The sequence below is a fragment of the Carcharodon carcharias genome, chromosome 20 (genome assembly GCF_017639515.1).
Source record: "Carcharodon carcharias isolate sCarCar2 chromosome 20, sCarCar2.pri, whole genome shotgun sequence".
In the NCBI taxonomy this organism is placed as follows: Eukaryota; Metazoa; Chordata; class Chondrichthyes; order Lamniformes; family Lamnidae; genus Carcharodon; species Carcharodon carcharias.
Genome location: NC_054486.1, coordinates 85,246,601 through 85,267,073, shown reverse-complemented (window position 1 = coordinate 85,267,073; position 20,473 = coordinate 85,246,601). Strand labels below are relative to the sequence as shown.

General features: G+C 39.5%; 1 protein-coding gene and 1 long non-coding RNA gene across 4 annotated transcripts in view; one reads left to right on the top strand and one right to left on the bottom strand.

The window, feature by feature from the left end:
• The window catches only part of hif1aa (hypoxia inducible factor 1 subunit alpha a), a 65,430-nt gene that overhangs the window by 7,458 nt on the left and 37,499 nt on the right, over positions 1-20,473 (bottom strand). For 2 of the 3 annotated variants that reach the window (XM_041214863.1, XM_041214864.1), the window contains exons 3-11: positions 13,088-13,254; positions 12,663-12,747; positions 9,923-10,035; positions 7,488-7,690; positions 5,066-5,172; positions 4,567-4,714; positions 3,693-3,910; positions 1,197-1,468; positions 690-812 (exon numbers count right to left, since the gene is read on the bottom strand). In XM_041214863.1, the coding sequence (XP_041070797.1) occupies positions 690-812; positions 1,197-1,468; positions 3,693-3,910; positions 4,567-4,714; positions 5,066-5,172; positions 7,488-7,690; positions 9,923-10,035; positions 12,663-12,747; positions 13,088-13,254 (1,436 nt within the window). The remainder of the gene's footprint in view (positions 1-689; positions 813-1,196; positions 1,469-3,692; positions 3,911-4,566; positions 4,715-5,065; positions 5,173-7,487; positions 7,691-9,922; positions 10,036-12,662; positions 12,748-13,087; positions 13,255-20,473) is intronic. The other variant, XM_041214865.1, reaches the window with a different exon arrangement.
• Positions 15,531-20,473, top strand: part of LOC121292638 — a 40,016-nt gene continuing 35,073 nt past the window's right edge. Inside the window, exon 1 of the long non-coding RNA XR_005946305.1 lies at positions 15,531-15,705. This is a non-coding gene — a long non-coding RNA (uncharacterized LOC121292638). The remainder of the gene's footprint in view (positions 15,706-20,473) is intronic.

The window sequence follows — 20,473 nt, the reverse complement described above, 5'->3', positions numbered from 1 at the left end:
AAAGGTCAGGTTCAAGTTAAAAAGCTGAAACAGGAACCCAAACCACCTTGAAGATGGGAGGTACAGTGGGCAACCAATCGGCTCCAAGGCAGGATGGCCACTCAAACCTTTTTATAAAGGCTGAATGTCTTCATTTTAACAATGTTTGTTTCTACTTTTATTCCATGCTGGCTTGGTTTCGTAACAGATAAAAAAGAGACAAAGGACTGGATTCGTAAAGGAAAATGCCTTTACAGCATGCTTGTGGGCTGGGAGAAGCAGAAATGTTTTCTTCAGGCCCAACATGCTACCAAGAAAGCTGTTCCCTTACCATAACACAAATTACATTCCTCCATACCAAACGGCTATTGCAATCTTTCTATGCCTATCTGTTTTGTATTAGGTTCTTGTGCCAAAGCCTGGAGAACAAAATTCAGACTTCATCCAGTTAAAACTCCAGGGCATTAGGGAAACATGTACTTAGGGTTTCCTATCCATATCTCCCCTCCCACCCACTAACCCCAAATGCATCAACATATTAGTAGCAGGGCCTATGGGGAAATGCAGGATCTTTCTTTCACTGCCTTTATTTTTTAGTTTGTTTTTATTTTATTAAAAGTACTATAGTTGTAATACAGCTAAACGAGAAAGCAGGGTTGCCTTTTACTATTAACACACAAAACCTCTTTTGTGGAGCCATCTTGTCATACCTGAACAGAGAATGGATGTTTGGCCTCTGGGTCGATTGCAAAGAGCTTTTCCACTATATCCAGTTTGAACTCATTGGAAATGTCTGTATCCACGTTAAAGCAGTAATCTGAAGGGCTGCTTGGCTGTGAAAATAAATAGCCAATGATTTTAGTGAAAAAAATCAGGAAATAAAGAGTATAGAGCAATATAGCGCCTTAACTTTAAAATTTAAGTATGGACATCTGATGCAGGGAGGGATTTAAATTGTTGGGCTTTCTGCTGCTTCCCTAATGCTGCCATCAAGCACTTCATTGTGGCCAAGTTAACAGCAGCACTGGTAGAGGCTTAGGAGGATGCCGTCCACTCTATCCTCATACAGAGGAGCATATGTTTTATTGCACATATGAAGGTACAGCTCATGTTAAAGGCTATAAACTTTTACAACTGATATACAACTTATCAAGTAGTAAATAAGTACACCAGTTATATTTAAAGACTTATTTACAAACATTTGGTAAGAAACTTACTTGTGGTGAATTCTGACTGGTGCAGGGACAGGAAGAACTGCTTGACTGCTCATTCATTTGTGGAATGGTAAATGAAAATTCCAGCGACTCTTGGTTTGTTTCAAGCTTGATAATGGATTCTAAATTCAAGGCTGGGTCTGTGTTACTGCACAGTGGCTTTTTTGTGTCAGAGGGAGGCAGGGGTGACAATGCCATGTCTACAGTCTTCTGGTTGGTGGAGGAGGGCAACATGACATCATTGTAGAGAGGTACTTCATTAAATTGCTGCATTTCTGAATTCAAAACAAGAAAGTTGTTAGGTTTACCAACTTCATTTGAGTTTGGAAAGACTTATTCATCCCCTCAACTAAATTTACAAATGTGAACAAACCAAATCCTGACTGCAGTGTAGTGAATTTGCATAATTCAAATTGCTTTTACAACTATGAGAATGCAACTTAGAACTCTCAGCTCTAAGTTGAATGCTGCAAGTCTGAATATTACCATTTCACCATTTCCTGGTGAATATTAATCCCATAATCAATATTACTAAAACCGATCATTTGGTGATTATTACATTGCTGTCTGTGGGATTTGGTTGACTACCAATTCACCTAATTCACAACGATGGCTTCACTGAAAAAAGAACAATTGACTGAAGTGTTTTGGCACCTCTGGGGGTTATTAAAGGTGCAACATAAATGTAAATTCTCTCTTTCACTCAATATCATCTTTAGAGTATAGTTGAAAGGCACTACTTCATTTTTTCAATTTGAAGAATATCTTCAATTTCCATTCACTTTGCATAGTATATTGTTTATCAAGTTCTAGTCCTGCAGATATGTTCTGCTAGCTTGGGATTCAGGATCCAGAAATACTTTGGGAACGCTTGAACTTCCCCATGGCTCCAATGCATAAATTACAAATGTAAAAAGAAATCTGAGATTTTCTGCAACCCATACAATTAGCTGCCTATAAAAGAATTTCACAGAAGATAGGAGCAGATTCAGGGACAATGAAGCACATTAACAGAAAGATGTGAAATATAAAAAAAAGGAGGGTAAGCTGGATAAAATAAATACAACTGAATACACAAAAGAACAAAAAATTAAAATGCACTAAATAAAAGACTAAAATCTTCTCTCTAATCCCCCCAGTACTACATAGGGCTCTGCATTAGGAGCATGGACACTAATTATTAACAGAATATTTTCCCATCGCAATCAATCCCAATCCTATTGTCGGAAATTTCTAAATGTGCATTTTTAGTAATGCCTACTGAATAGCAATCAACAAAGTTGAATTTTTCCTTCTTCACACCATGGGAATTCAGTGATGTCAGCTAACTCAGCAGAGACTAGATTTTAGATCTTATAAAAAGTAGTCCAGGATTCCTGTCATTATTTGCCACCAGGAACATTTTTATTTATTTGCCAGCATATCTCACACTATGGTTTATCCCTCAATGGATGCATGCTCAAAATGTTTCATCCTTAACCCCCTTCCATCACTAATCAGCAACAGGCCAAATTCCATACATATGCCAAAGATACCCAGCATTTCCCTTCTGTTCACCACAGTGAACATGACAACTGCCTTCAGGCTGCCAGTTGGACATCAAGTCTTGAATGAGCCAGAACACTGCTCAGTTTAATGATGCCAATCCTGTACAGCTTTTACTAAATTTTATATCTAGGCTAAATTCCTTCTTCTTCCCAACTGTTCATTCAGGCTGACTTCAACAGTGAGCAGCATTGCTGTTTGCCATCATCTTTAATGCTGCTCAGATTCTCATCTGCTCAGTTGTCATTTCCATGCTCAATGTCTCCAACTCTATCACTGACCTAGAGATCCACTTATAAAAACTCTTAGTCCAACTCACCCTCAACATTGCTGCCTATATGCTTTTGACTTAATACTGTCCTTACTGATCCCCAACGCCTTCCTGTTTCTCAGCATACTTCATCCATTTGAACTTCTCTTTTGCTGGTCTTGTTCCACTGTGCCTCAGGAATTCGTTTCAGCCCTTCAGCGTTCAACTTCAATCTGCCAGTTAGTTTCTTTCACCACCACACCATTTCTGTTGGACTATCAATGCAACAACCATTAGCCATCACACTCCAGCATTCTGGAATGTTCTTCCTAAACACATGCAGCTTCTTACATCTTTCTTCACCTTCAGAAGTCTATGAAAAACCTACTTCTTCAAGTCATTTTTCCTAATTCCTCTAATCATTACTGCTCAGTTTGTGATCCTCCTCCTGGTGTACCCTTGGGATAGTTTGCTATATTCGAAGATGCTATATAAGTGTCAGTTGTCAACAAGTGCTTGTTCCCTTTCTTTTCTTGGACCAGCAGAACTAGATGAGAAAAAGCATTGATCCTGGACATTATAATTTCTTTAACCTTCAACTGTTTCTAGTTTCTAAGAGCATGCCTGTTTCAAAACCATCTGTCCCCTGCAGAATTCATGACACAAAAAATACATTAATATGACGCACAGCAACAGTTTCCAACCTGAGGGGCTGAAATCCAGTGAAACAACTGTATCGCCTGCAGCTGGTGCAAGCTGAGTCAAAGCCTCTGGTTCCTCTTTCAGTTTGTCAAAAAGATTGTTGGTCTCTTCATTGCTGGATGAAACAGGGCTCTTACTAGGTTCCTCAGGCTTCTCAACAGATACAGGTACACACTCAGTCTGATCCAGTGAAAGAACCACTTCTTTCTCAACTAGACCACTAGGGGGAAGGGAAAACAAAATCAATAAATGTTACTCCATGAGCTTAATAGACAAATGAGCTACATGGCTCCCTATTCATTTCAAGCTTCTACTCCTCTACAGATGTGAAAAGTTGCACATCTGTTCAGATCAACTTTTTGAAGCCACAGGCTTTGCGCAACTCTGCAAGTTATAGGATTTAGAAAAACGCATTTCTAAAATCAATTCTTCTTATTCCTCCATCTCCCCCGATCCTCGCTGCTTTCAAAATTCCATCATGCATTTCGGGTGAAAATAATAATTGGGCCAGACATGTTCATTCTCTAAGAGGTGGTATACTTTCTGGGTCACAATAGTCTTCTCCCTTCCATCTACCCATTTTGCTATTAAAAGGCAATTAATGGGGAAATATATGCTTGAAGAAAGCGGTTGAGTCAAATTTATTCCAAATATATTTTATAGCCCTACACTTACATATTGAATAACTGGATAATAGAACTTACTACTGTTGTTTCCACAAAAAGAAATGTATTAACGTAGTAATGGACACATTCTAACTTTCACCCACCTAGTTGGTTAATTAAAATGAAAATTACAAATTAAAAGTTGCTATGCACATTACATTAAATCATGAGCTTTCTATAATAATCTTCATAACCATTTACAGATCCTTACCTCAAAACATAATTCACACAGACAATGCACTGGGGTTGGGAGTTTTTGCTGTTGTAAATTACTGTGGCCTGAGTTTCCACCCAAACATAGCCACCTTCCTTGCCCAACATCCTGTACTGACCTGTGGTGGCTTGGCCTTTAGTAAATACTAAAGGAAGGAAAGTAAAAAAACTACCATTAATTGTCATATAGCAGCACAGGAAGTGTTTTCAGCTAAGAACAGCATTTGTCAATATGAAGTGAACTCAAGTATCATGGCTAACAGTGCAATACTCATTATCAAAGAGGGGGAGGGGGACCTGTACTTGAATGTTATTGGAAGTTTAAGTGGCCAACATCATACCCAGCTGGGATGAGCATAATTTGCCGCAATCACAGCTCAATGACATTTGAGCAAGGGATTGGGAAGGTGCTTAGTATCCTTGAAACTGTAGACCAACAAGAATTCAAGAGGGGAGAGAAAAGTGACAAGAAAGTTAACTGAAAAAATGTGACTTACAGTCATGATGGGTTTTGGTCAGATGGTCCGAATCTAAGGCATGATAAAATTCGTAGACAGAGCGGCCCAACAATTCTTCTGGCTGGTAACCCATTAACTCAGTTATTCTGCATTGGAAATTAAAAGAGACATATATACATATACATGAAAAAAATAACTTGTGTAAAGGTTCACTACAAACCAGTCATGCGGCAAAATTAAATGCCACAACTCTTTCAACCCAGCATTAGACTAGGTATACTGATCAGAGCTTTATTTGTAAGATTTTATTCAAGATATTCTTTTGAGAAAGCATAAATGCATTTTTGGGCAGCACACAAATTTATAATTTCAGAACTTACATTCAAAAATAAAAAGAGGAATGAGAGAGAGGAGGACATTGCAAATTATAAAATGCAGGTTTGAAGGAGCTAGGAGTAGCGATTTTCATGAGTTATCATGATCTCCTTCAGTTTGCTTGATTGCCTTGGGTGCGGGGGGGGCAGTGAGGGATTTCCAGCGTTTTTTCTAAATTGTCCCAATTTGGTTCATCTACCAAGAGAAGGCCTTACTGTAGGGCTGGTTTATCTTTTTCAAATATGTTTTTTTAAAGGTATAGCTGAAAGTAGCATTAGGTAAAAAGGTGGCTTAACAGAATCATGTTGCACAACACAAAAGTGAAATACTGCAGATGCTAGAAATCTGAAATAAAAACAAAAAAAATGTTGGAAATACTCAGGCGGTCAGGCAGCTTCTATGGAGGAAAACAGATTTAACATTTCAGATTGAGATGACTTTTCATCAGAACTGAAGATAGATCTTGAAACCCTGAAACTTTAACTGTTTCTCTTCACAGATGCTCTCTGACCTGCTGAGTATTTCCAGCATTTTGTTTTTATTTCATGTCGCACAACTTTGCCTGAGATTTACAAAAGGGTTTTACTACTATTACTCAGGGCAACTAGAGATGAATAACATATTCTAGCCTTGCTAATGACCCACTTCAATAAGGAAAAAACGTCCAGTAATATAACGTTACTGATTTTAATCGAACACCATTCCTAGTGATATATACACATTTACTGATCTTAAAATTTAGTAGCATGCGCTTGGTATAACAAAACACAAACTTGTGTGTGCATTTTTTTTAAAAACTGATTTTGTTCAAACATCAGTAAATATCATTGCTCTTTTTGTGTGTCAGTGCTGGCTTAGTTGGCAGCACTGTTGCCTTAGTTGGCAGCATTGTTGCCTTAGTCAGAAGGTTGTGGGTTCCAAGTTCCACTCCAGAGACTGGAACAAAAATCTAGGCTGACAATCTAGTGCATTACTGAGACAGTGCTGCATCATGAGGTGCCATCTTTCAGATGTGATGTTAAACAAAGGGCTCAGGTGGAGGCAAAAGATCCCATGGCACAGTTTCAAAGAACGGCAGTGGAGTCATCCCGGCAGTCATCCCTGGAGGCCTGGTTTATCTCTCAATTAACATCACAAAAAAAAAGTTATCTGGTCATTATCACTCTGCTGTTCGTGCGAGCTTGCAGTGAGAAAATTGGCTGCCACTTTTCCTATAACAATGACTACAATTCATAAATATTTAATTGCCTGTAAAGCATTTTGGGACATCCTGATGCTAAGAAAGATTTGCATTTATGTAGCACCTTTCATTCTTTAGATACTTGTTTTAGGATATGTATAGATTTATGGATAGCATGCCAAAAATAAAATCAAACTAGGTGCTAATTTATGATGAAAAGACCTTTTATTCTATGACTATATGCAAAATGCATGAAGCTAATTAGTCCAATGCTTAACTAATTCATGGTCAAGAGAAATTATGTACCAAGTGTAGATTTTAAAGTCTTCAATATTTACATAAACTCAAGTTATTACCATACCTCAGCTATTTTAATTATAATTAAACAGATGAGCTAAATGCACTCTCGAGCTCTAAAATACAAATTATGTTAGTAACAAGCGAACCATCCAATAGCTCCTATATATCCAATAAAACAGACAAAAGTAGAAGTTAACATTTCATTTATTTGGACAGTTATTTTTGGAAGAGACATCTGACTGGTTCTGCCAAATTATTTTTAAGATAGGAATGTTATATTACAGGCTCAAATAAAATACTAAAACATGAATAAGATTTTGCATTTTCTTCATAGTGCTGATTATGCTCCAAGAGTTCCCAGCAAACCGCTTGCAGGCCCAAAATACTGGACTTAGTAAAACAGTGCAACAAATCTTGCTACTCCTTTTTCACTTCAACTAAAGGATTTATTCTTGTAGATTGAAGAGAATTTGAGACATGTTTGAACTGTTCAAACACATTAAGGCCTTGATAAATTCAATCTGAACAAAAGCTTTTCATCTGACTGAAATGATAAATCTAAATAAAAGTAGAACAGACAGTTTATTCTGATGTTACATAACTCACCTCTCATCACAATAGGAGAACTTCATATCCAGGCTATGACGACTCAGAAATGTCTTGCTATCCAGAGGTACCTCAATGTTGGATGGGTGTGGAATGGGTTCACAGATCAAAACCAGACAGGTCATGGGTGGCTCCTTGTAACCACAATGGGTCTGCTCATTACTGGATTTGTACACTCGAATGTGTCCTGTGCAATGAAGGACCTACAGAAAACCATGAAAGTCAGCATTTGGTAGTTCCCAGGGTTTTAAGCACCTCATCTACTTAAAGTAATACAGCAGTATTCATAGAGCAGATTCGTGAAGCAGATTTTAATTTAGTCTTGATCAGAATTTTTGCACGTCAGTCAAAACTTTTTTTTTAAAAAAAAAAGTTATTTGCTGGAACAGAAACAGTACTATTAAGATACCGGCTTTAAATACCACTGCTGGCAAAGAACAGTTTGGATCAGTTTACAATATTCCCGGGCCATTTTGGGGAGACAGTAACTAAACTCTTTCGATACGACAAAATGCAAACTTAACCCGACATCTGTCATAGAACAGTGGCATTTTCTCCACCAGCTCATCAAGAAGAACTAATTGCTTTTGTTGCTTCAAGGGGGAAGGAAAATCTTGAAAATACTTTTGGCACTTTCCCATTTTATACAGAAAAATCAAGAACTGGATTTTACATTTTAATAGCTGATTAATTCCCATCCTTTCCTCACTTGGGCACTTTTCAACAAGAGCCACTAAATAGTAATCAAAAATGGCAATCTTGACTGATTCAAACTCACTCATCCCAGGGACAATGAAAATGATGGAAGGGCCCTACCACCCAAAATCATGTAACGCAATTCAGATTAGGGATTAAATCTGGAACATGTGTAATCTATGTTGATCAGCAGCAGTATGCCGGTCTATATAATTAAAATTGTTAATCTATGGTTTTAATTTCCAAACAAAAGCTAGACCTAAAATGGCGACTTGACTAGCCAGAGCAAAGGATGTCAGTTTTGAGCAGATTTACACTAATATTTTGCATATAAATGCAAGTTGTTAAAGATGTTTCAATACAAATTAAGTTAAATTATATAGCATTAATTTTTGTATTTTTTTAAAACCGAGTTTAATTAACTTTTTTTTTAAAAATAGGAACAGGTCGCTCAGCCCCTCAAACCTGTTTGCCATTCATTTAGATTAAGGCTGATCTGAGTGACATACAAATCTATTCATTACATGGCCTTCTTGGCCAAATTAATAACATCTTTAACGAATTGCTTATACATGTATGACGTGGTATGAGACAAAAATCTGGGGGATGGTACCATAACAAATTACCATTAACATGGAAAAACATTCTAAGGCATTTCAGAGGTTGAAAAATTGACATTATAAGGAATGACCATAAACTTGGGTTTTAGAGGAAGAAGGAGGTGAAGAGGTTGAAAGAGTTGGGAACCAATTCCAGTGATCACATCTCAGACATCTCTCTTCCAGACTTCAAAGCCTAACTTTCACCAGTCTGTTCTCTTAACTCATTCCTCTGATAATGGAGATTGAACTCATGGTTCTACTTGATACTGCCTCCAATACTTAAATACCTTGCTAGGCAACCAAAGCTGGACTTGGTATTTAAGAAGCAGTTTGTTCATTATTTCCTATTTACCATTGTAGAACTGTAGTTCAATCTCCAATTGGCTTTGTTGATTGCTGCTCTGCATTAGATGGACATTTTTAGCACCTAGTCTACTAAGATTCCTAGGTCTCCTTCAGATTCATCCTGAAGATATTGCAACACTAATCCCACATATACACCTACTGGCATTTTTCATCTATGTATAACACTTCACATTTTCCTGCACTGCATTTCATGTGTGATTTTTCTACCCACTTATATATCCTATGCAAATCATTCTGTAATTTCTGAGTTACCTTTTCCAACGCCAGTTTTCCTCCTTCAGTTTCTTGCATGATCGTAGCATTTACTTTTAATCCCTTCAGCTTTGAGCTTAATTATAGCTTTCCACCTAGGAATTTGTCAAAAGTTTTTTGGACATCAAGGTCTACCATGTTATAGAGCTTACCCCAGCCTATGTGGAATGTCATTTCCTTGAAGAAATCGAGGTCTTAACTACAAAAGATTTCAAGTCAAAATATTCTCATTCAGCAAAGATAACTGGAAGGACAAGGACAGCACACCCTTGGGAACACATGCTGACTATATTGCAGTTATTTCACTGTTGCTGGGTCAAAATCCTGGAACTCCCTTCCTAACAGCAACGTGGATATACCGAGACCACATGGACTGCAGTAATTCAAGAAGGCACCTCAAAACCATCTCAAATTGCCCTTAAGAAGGTGGTAAACAAATACTGGCCATGCCAGCGACACTCAAGAAATTTTTTTAAACTGCTCCGGAGATTAATGAGGGCATTGAATTAAACAACTTGCCTTCCATGTTGCAGACTTAATATTGACAGTGCGACCTCGACTCGTTAAAGTACACTTCATTCGTAAAAAGAAGTTGCGTTCAGTGTTTTGATCCTTCCCCTTCTTCAGAAGTCCTAAATTGCAGAAACCACAACCAGAGTTACCAACACGTACCAGGCATTTCCAATTAATCGAAATAAAGCTGTCGTGCTTGAAAAAAGCGAAACTTTTGATTCGAGGAAGTAAGCACAGTTTTTCTTGTTCTACTTTTCCTTTACCAAACAGGTCAGAAATTTTGTTTTGAACTAAGGTGCTCAAGAAAAAAAACTTATTAAAAGTTCTCAATGTTAATCTAATAAGAGCAAGATTGGGATTTATCATTAAAAGTTGCACCACTGGTTAGCAAGGCCATTAAAAAAAAAAGCAAACCAAGCACTAGGTTTTATTTCTAGGGGGACTGAATTGTAAAGTAGGGACATTAGGCTAAGCCTGTATTGAACCTTGGTTAAACCATACAGAGTACCATATGTAGTTCTGGTCGCCATATTAAGAAGAACATATGGAAGTAATGGAGAGGGTGCTGAAACCAACCATTCGGCCTAACTAGTCCATGGTGGTGTTATGCTCTACTTGGGCCTCTTCTCATCTTTCCTGATCTAAATCTACTCCCTCATATGCTTGCCTAGCTTTCTCTTAAATGCAAATGTACTATTTGCTTCAACGAGTTCCACAGTTTCTCATTACTCTTTGGGTTAAGAAGTTTCTTCTGAATTTCCTATTGGATTTCCTAGTGACTATCTTAATTGATGGCCTTTAGTTATGCTCTTACCCACAGGAGCAAGCATTCTCTCAGCATCCACTCTATCACAACCTTTCATAATTTTATTTTTATAATTTTATAGATCCTCAGCTTATTTTCAGAGAAAAGAGACTCAGCCTGCTAATTCTTTCCTGAGAATATATACACATGTATTCCTAGTATCATCCTTCTAAACCTTCTCCGCACCCTCTCCATTGCCTATATATCCTTTTTACAATACGACGACCAGAACTGCAAGCAGTACTCAAGTGTGGTCTAACCAAGGCTCAATACAGATTGATGCATTATTTGAACAATTTAATGAAAAGGCCAGATACTGAGATAAGCTATTAGGTCAGATAGTCAATCATTGTAAAATTTATCTCCAGGATACAGAATATTTTCATGAGCAGGAATTAGGCGGGATGCAATGATGAAACCGAAGACATGTATAATTAATTAGAAATGCTGATGCAGGAATCCAATATATACATGCAAGCAGGTGACATACTGACACTAAATGTCTAGAGGCTAAAAATAAGCACAGTTATTTCTATTTCAGTTTAACCCAGTCAACAAATTAGATAAAGGTCCCGTCTTCAGCATTATCTACATTTTGAAATTGTGCTGTCTGTGCCCAAGTCAAATTCATATCAAATTATAGCACTAAGAAACTTGATATGCGGTGTCAAAAAGAAATCATGTATTTGGATTACTTAAATTGATTGCAATGCTGACCTTTGCTTTGACCTGACTCTGACTTGGGCCTATCATCATAAACATGTGTGGCTACAGCTCTTACTGCAATTTAAAGTTTGTAGCTCTCCTTTAGAGAATCTGATCTGTTGTCTCACAGCATTACCATTATTCACACATGAATCTAGAGGCTGGATCTGCTGTATGATAGAAAAAAACAAGATAACCATCACCTCCTAATATTATGCATTGAGCTCCAGCAATCCTATTGATAACACATTGTTATCACCATTAAGCTGCTAACTTTAACTCTAAGTGGGATTTACTTGTTTAAATGAGCTGTGTTGATCCTTCAATATCTCTCTTTCCTGCCCCGAACCCCTTTAACCAGCAATTATGAGAAAAAAATTCAAAATCATTTTGTCTTATATGATTTATACTGATAAAGAATGCAAAGGGCAGCTTTTCAGAAATTAGATACACAGCTGCTTTGCAGCTTTAAATTGAAAACATTGAAATCCCAATACAAGTGTATAAAAGATTGAGCAAAAAATAACTCCGAAATAGTGAATGCAGGCTGAAGCACAAAACAAAACCTGCTCATAAATCCACACAAAATTGGTAAAAGTAGAAAAATTATTTGTATAATAAAAGGACATTCATAGTGATGATGCAACACGCCTTGCTGTTCAGAGCCAGAGGTTTTTCTCCAGTGTTAGGGCATGCGGCTGTGCTATTCCTGATCTGAAAGCAGCTTAAGCATTGGGCTAGTGCTTGGGATGAATCTCCTAGAGCTGGAGGAGTGTCAGAACCCCCGGAGGTCTACCCATCTTTCTCCACCACATTCACCTGCCATGGAAACCTTCTCCCCTCGGCCAGAGTTTTCACGCTTCCCTCCACCTCTATTAATCTTTATACAGATGAGTATTTTGCATTAAAGCAGTCCTTCTTGGGAGACAAAAAAACAGCATCTTCCAGCAGTTGGTCAGAAAGCAGCATTAATTGTATGTGCAATCAAGAACATGTTTTACTTCCCAAAGGCAGAAAATGGACTGTGCAAAAATAGCAAGAGCCTTTATAAGAAAATGCACAAAAATGGAGTAGTAGAGTGCATTCACTCATTTTACAGCTGAAATGCTAGATGCGTACTACTGTGAAAGGTTATGGGGCATGAATTACTGGATGCTAAAGGCAGAAACTAGTTGTAATTAAATGACTAAGTTATCAGCTATATGTACTCAGGACAAATACCAAAATGTTTCTCACCTTGTCTGTGTGAGAGCATTTCCCGCATCTCTTCGTGATCACAAGGGTGGGTGAAATCAAAAACACTGTGACCAATCAGCTCAAACTGTTTATATAAAAGGGGAAAAAAAGGCATTGATCATCATAGGTACTCAATAACGTGCCAAGCATATAGGCAGCAATATTTGAAAATGGAGGTTTTGGATTTATACACAACTAGAAAAACAACTGAACACAAGCCTCTTCCTTCATGATTCTCAAACCTTGATTTATCTATAGAATCAAAATGGATGTTCAAAGTGTTAAACAAGTATTCCACAAAATGAATATAAATATTTTTAAAATTGCCAAATTTTCAACTCTTTCCATTTAGTCACCCTCCCTTTGCAAAAAGTGTCCAAATTATATAAGGCCTATTCAGAGTAAGCAAAAATGATCATTTATACCTGAGTGAGTCCCATGCACTTGTTGACATTCTCAGACATATAGATCATGTCTCCATCCTGTGTTAACACCATGACAAATCCTTCCAAGGCCTTCAAGTAAAAGCTGTTGAGTTGTTTCTCCAGGTCAGCTTCCACCTCAGCATCCCCTGCACAAGTCAGGTAAATTCCTTTTTAATCAAACACAAGTTTGAAAAAAATTGACTGCAAAGTGACAGAAAAGGCTCTCATTTGTATAACATCTTGTATTGCATGCTTCAAAGCCCTACACACACACACACGCATTTACTTTTAAGTGTTGAGACTTATTTAAGCAATCATTTTACACACTAAACTCTCAGCATTTAAATTAACGAGCGATTGATCTGTTTTAGGTGACATCAGCTTTAGGTGATATCAGCCAAAATACCAAGGGAACTTTAAAAAAAATCCCATTGTTCACGGGATTCAATGTGCACTTGAACTGAAACTCTCAAAAGATGTCATCTGAATATAGTACACTATCAATATTTCATATAACCGTCAGGTCTAAATGATGGGAAAGCTGCAGCACTTAAACCCACAATCTTCTGATGACAAGGTGCAAGTACCTCCATAGAAAATTTGGCACATGATGATCAATTAGTTCGAAGTTGAGTAATTTTAAGTTAAGGACAGGACACCTAGTTCCTGAAAAAGCCTATTTCATAACAAATTGCGCTTATGTGGTACAAGTACAGTATTTCAAATCCAGCACCCTCGGGACTGCGCCGGATTTCGGATATTTCCAGATTTCAGTTCAGGCCATGGATAGTTTGGGTCAAACTAGGTTGCGTGGGGTCTTGGGTCACTTGGAATGCAGGCAGTGAGCAAGGCGGGGAAGCTGATAACTAGTCTGGACTCACGCTGCGCCAATGCAGCACCTAGCTGAATTGTCTGATAAGTTTTTAAAAAATTTTTACTTTCTTAAAATTATGTACGGAAGATTATAAGAACATTCTTTTTTTGGACACGGCTGGTTTTTGGGAAGCTGGATTTGAGGTACTCTACCTGCACGAATATTATCAAACAAAATTTTACACTCAAGTCAAAAAGGGTGCTATTGGGGCTGATGACTAAAAGCTTGATCAAGCAGTTGTTTTAAAAGAGTGTTTGAAAGAGGAAATCAAAGTAGAGAAAGCAGGGAGATTTAGGAGGACATTCCTAGGCAGCTGACAGCATAGCGGCCAATCGTGAAGTGACTAAAATCACAGGTGTGTAAAAGGACAGAATTGGAAGATGCAGGTGTAATATCATAAGGTTATAAAGACGAATGAGGTTACAGGAGTAGGAGAGGTACATGGCCGTGGAGGGTTTTGAAAATCAAGGAACTTTATACTTGGAGGCGTTGCTCAATTGGAAGCCAATGTAGGTCAATGAACAGGAGAAATAGGTGAATGGGATTTAGTGAAAGTTAGGACAACAAGTGTTTTAGATGAGCTCAAGCTTCTGGAGAAGGTGGAAGACTGACCATGAATGCAATGGAACAGTGAAGTCTAGATGTAACAAAGGCATAGATGAGGATTTCAGCAGCAGATATGGATAATGATACAGAGGTGGAAGTGGCCAATTCTTGGTGATGGAGCAGACTGTATGGATGGAAGTTCATCAAGGTTGCAAACAGTCTGGTTCAGCCCCAGACAATTGCCAGGGAGGGGTACGGAGCCAGTAGCTAGGAAACATAGAAAATTTTCAAGTCAAATTACAAGAGAAATAATATAAACAATTTAGGGACATTTCACATATTTTAGGAAATCAGCAATAGCTGGCAAATGTATTACCAAAAGAGCAATGTTCCAGAATTATTAGTTTTGGCTCCTTTGCTTTCTCAACGTAACTCAAACAGTATAATGATCATGAAAGGAAGAAAGATTTGTACTTATCACTTTTCACAACCATTGGACATCTCAAAGCATTTTACAGCCAATGAGGTATTTTTTGAAGTGCAGTCACTGTTGCAATACAGGAAACATACAGCTAACTTGTGCACAGCAAATTCCCATAACAGCAATGTTTTGACCAGATAATGTTTTTTGTGACGTTGATTGAGGGATAAATATCGACCAGGACACTGCCGATAACTCCCCCAGCTCTTCTTCAAAATAGTGTCTCAGGATCGTATACATCCAGCTGAGCAGGCAGCTTGGTTTAGCATCTCATCCAAAATATGGCACCTCTGACAATGCAACACTCCCTCAGTACAGAACTAGAGTGCCCTCCTTGATTTTTGTACACAACACCTTGAGTGGGACTTGAACCCAGAAGCTTGTGATTCAGAGGCAGGAGTGTGACCAACTGAGCCACAGCTGACATAGGGTTATGAAAATATAACTTCAGCTGCAGCAAAGGTCAAATAAGATATAGTATTATGAGTATTCTCGATTATAAAAAGAATTAATCAAGTAAGTTGATGTTTCATAGGGTACAAGTAAAGCCTGCAAGCAATACTAGTTACCAGCACCAACTACAAGAAAGATATTGGGTGTGATTAGAACAACCAAGATAATACCAAATCCCAGGAATTAAGATACAAAGAAAAGGAATACAGGGCTACAAAACTTACAAAAGAAGTCGTCTATGCTGACACTCTACAGCAGTACTGAGTGAGTATCACACTGTCGGGGATGAATTATTTTCAGATAAGACGTTAAACCAAGGCAGCATTTGCCCTCTTGAGGTAGACATAAAAGATCCCGTTGCACTATTCAAAGAACAGCAGTGGAGTTATTCCTGCTGTCCTAGCCAATATTTATCCCTCCAATCAACTGGATCAACAAAAACAGATTATCTGGTCATTATCGTATTGTTGTTTGTGGGAGTTGGTGCACACAAATTGGCAACTGCATTCCCTATGTTACATCATGATTACAGTTCAAAAATATTGCAGTGGCTGTAAAAAAAAGACAGACATTCAGTAGTTGTGAACATCTTAATTTTTATTTTTTATTCGTTAATGGGATGAGGGCTTCGCTGGCTGGGCCAGCATTTATTGCCCATCCCCATTTGCCCTTGAGAAGACGGTGGTGAGCAGCCTTCTTGAACCACTGCAGTCCATGTGGCGTAGGTACATCCACAGTGCTGTTAGGAAGACAGTTCAAGGATTTTGACTCAATGATAGTGAAGGAACGGTGATATATTTCCAAGTCAGGATGGTGAGTGACTTGGAGGGGAACTTCCAGGTGGTGGTGTTCCCATCCATCTGCTGCCCTTGCTCTTCAAGATGGTAGTGGTCATGGGTTTGGAAGTTGCTGTCGAAGGAGACTTGGGGAATTCCTGCAGTGCATCTTTTAGAAGGTACACACTGCTGCTACTGTGCATTGGTGGCGGAAGGAGTGAATGTTTGTGAATGTGGTGCCTATCAAGCGAGCTGCTTTGTCCTGGATGGTGTCAAGCTTCTTGAGTGTTGTGGGAACTGCTCTCATCCAGGCAAGTGGGGAGTATTCCATAACAATCCTGGCTTGTGCCATGTAGATGGTGGACAGGCACTGGGGAGTCAGGTGAGTTACTTGTTGCAGGATTCCTAGCCTCTGACCTGTTCTTGTATCCACAGTATTTATATGGCCAGTCCAGTTCAGTTTCTGGTCAGTGGTAACCCTTAAGATATTGATAGTGGGGGATTCAATGATGGTAATGCCATTGAACATCAAGGGGCGATGGTTGGATTCTCTCTTGTTGAAGATGGTCATTACCTGACACTCATGTGGCACAAATGTTGCTTGCCACTTGTCAGCCCAAGCCTGGACATTGTCCAGGTCTTGCTGCATTTGGACATGAAGATGGTTGGGCCGAGCACAGTACCCTAAGGAACTTCTGCTGTGATGTCCTGGAGCTGAGATGACTGATCTCCAACGACCACAAGTTGTGGTTGTTGGAAGTCCACTTAATTGCATTGTACAAGTTTGTTTGAAACACGCAAAATTACTGAGGGTTTTATAAAGCTAATCCAAATTGTTTACACTGATGAAGAAATCAAGAAAGGACTTCAGGAAGTAGGAAATTAGGAATAAAGGTAATTTAGGCTAAATTATTTTACATAAAATAATAGATAAATGGAAGAGAAGGCAACTGAAAGAAATCTTCCCCCTCACACAGACTGCCTACTTTCACCTTTGTAATATCAGCTGTCTCTGCCTTGAAACCGTCATCAATGCTCTTCAACTCCAGAATTGACTAGTCCAAGGCCCAGTGTCATGGAGGTCTACAGCATCTACGGCCCATCGAGTCTGCGCCGGTCAAACAAATACTTAACTATTCTAATCCCGTTTCCAGCACTAGAACAATAGCCTGGTATACCAAGGCATCACAAGTGCACATCCAAATACTTCATAAATGTTATGAGGGTTTCTGCCTCTACCACCATTTCAGGCAGTGAGTTCCAGATTCCCACCACCCTCTGAGTGAAAAAATTCCTCACATCCCCTCTAAACCTCCTACCCCTTACCTTAAATTTATGCCTCCTAGTTATTGATCCCTCCACTAAGGGGAAAAGTTCCTTCCTGTCTACCCTATCTATGCCCCTCAATTTTATACACTTTAATCATGTCCCCCCCCCTCAATCTCCTCTGCTCCAGGGAAAATAACCCCAGTCTATCCAATCTCTCCTCATAAGTAAAACTCTCCAGCCCAGGCAACATCCTGGTAAATCTCCTCTGCACTCTCTCTAGTGCAATCACATCCTTCCTATAACGTGGATTCCAGAATTGCACGCAATACTCGAGCTGTAGCCTAACCAGCATGACCTCCCTGCTTTTATATTCTATGCCTTGGCTAATAAAGGCAAGTATCCCACATGCCTTCTTAACCACCTTATCTACCTGTCCCCCTACCTTAAGGGATCAGTGGACATGCACACCAAGGTCCCTCTGATCCTCAGTACTTCCCAGGATCCTACCTTTCATCGTGTATTCCCGTGCCTTGTTTGTCCTGCCCAAGTGCATCACCTCACACTTATCCAGATTAAATTCCATTTGCCACTGATCAGCCTATCTGGCCAGCCCGTCTATATCCTGCTGTAATCTAAGGCTATCCTCCTTACTATTTACCACCCCACCAATTTTCATGTCATCCGCGAACTTACTGATCAACCCTTCTATGTTCAAGTCTAAATTATTTATATATATCACAAACAGCAAGGGACCCAACACCGATCCCTGTGGAACCCTACTGGACGCAGGCATCCAAGTCACAAAAACACCTCTCGACCATCACCCTCTGCTTCCTGCCACTCAGCCAATTCTGGATCCAATTTGCCTCAGTCTCCCATGCGGGACCTTATCAAAAGCCTTGCTGAAGTCCAATTAGACAACGTCAAATGCATTGTCGTCATCTAGAAAGCTGGTCACTGCTTCAAAAAATTCAATCAAATTGATCAGACATGACCTCCCCTTAACAGAACCATGCTGACTTTCCTTGATTAATCCCTGCCTCTCCAAGTCTAGATTAATTCTGTCCCTCAGAATTGCTTCCAATAGTTTCCTCACCAGAGGTTAGGCGGACTGGCTTTAGTTCCCTGGTTTATCCCTTCCTCCATTCTTGAATAACCTTACCACATTGGCTGTCCTCCAGTCCTCTGGCACCTCTCCTGTGGCCAGAGAGGTATTGAAAATTATTGCCAGCGCCCCTGACATCTCCTCCTTTGCCTCACTCAACAGCCTGGAGATTTATCTACTTTTAAGCCTGCCAGACCACTTAGAACCTCCTCCCCCCTTTCTATGCTAACTTCTTTAATTATATCACAGTCCTTCTGCCTGATTTCCATATCCACATCGTCCCTCTCACTTGTGAACACAAACACAAAATATTCATTTCAAACCCTACCTATGTCTTCCAGCTCCACACAAATTACCACTATGGTCCTTAACGGGCCCTACTCTTTCCCTAGTTTTCCTCTTACTCTTAAAGTACTTGTAAAATAACTTTGGATTTTCCTTTATTTTACCTGCCAATGTTTTTTCATGCCCCTTTTTTGCTCTCCTGATTTCCTTTTTAAGTTCCCCCCTACACATTCTATACCTCTCCAGGGCTTCCACTGTTTTGAGCGCTCGGTATCTGCCATAAGTCTCCCTTTTCCCTCTTTATCCAATCCTGTATATCCTTTGACATCCAGGGTTCCCTGGATTTGTTGGTCCTACCCTTTATCTTTCCTGGAATATGTCAGCCTTGTACTCTCCTTATTTCCTTCTTGAATGAGTCCCACTGCTCTGGCGCAGATTTACCTAAAAATAGCTGCTCCCAGTTCGCTATGGCCAAATCATATCTGATCTTATTAAAATCAGCCTCACTCCAATCTGGAACTCTGATTTCTGGCCCATCCGTGTCCTTTTCCATAACAACCTAGAATCCAATGGCATTATGATCACAATCTGCAAAATGCTCCAGCTTCATTCCCTAAAATTAAGTCCAGGATCTCCCCCTCTCTTGTAGGACCCTCTGCATACTGGCTTAAAAAGCTCTCCTGGATGGACTTTAAGTACTCTGCTCCTTCTAAACCTATCACATTATGACTAACCCAGTTAATGTTGGGGAAGTTGAAATTCCCCCACTGTTACCACCCTATTATTTTTGCCCTTCTCTGAAATTTGCCTACATATCTGTTCTTCTATTTCTCTCTGACTGTTTGGGGGCCTATAGTACACTCCCAGCAATGTTGTTGCTCCTTTTTTGTTTTTAAGTTCTACCCATATGGCTTCATTTGAGGAGTCTAAGATGTCATCCCTCCTTACTGCTGTAATTGATTCCTTGATCAAGGCTGCGATACTCCCTCCTCTTTTACCTCCTTCCCTGTCTCACCTGAAGACCCTATATCCTGGAATATGGAGCTGCCAATCCTGCTCCTCTCTCAATCATGTCTGTGACAGCAATGACATCATACTTCCATTACTTTGTGCCTCAACTCATCTGCCTTATTCCTCAGACTACTTGCATTAAAATAAATACCATCCAACCGTACCAAACTCCCTTGTGCCTTAACTGGTCTATACCTTCTGGACTCGCTCTCCCTTCTAATTTTGGCTGCACACCTGCCCCTGCTGAACTTCCTCACAGGATCCCATCACCCTGTCAAGTTAGTTTAAACCCTCCCCAACAGCACTAGCAAACCTCCCCGCAAGGATGTTGGTCCCATTCCGGTTCAGGTGTAACCACTCCGCCTTGAACAGGTACCACCACCCCCAGAAACGGTCCCAATTTCCCAGAAATCTAAAGCCCTCCCATCCTGCACCACCTCTCCAGTCATGCATTCATCTGGACTGATGATCTATTTTTATACTCACTGGCGTGGCACTGGAAGTAATCCAGAGATTATCACCTTTGAGGTCTTGTTTTTTAATCTGCTTCCTACCTCCCCAAATTCTGCTTGCAGGACCTCATTCC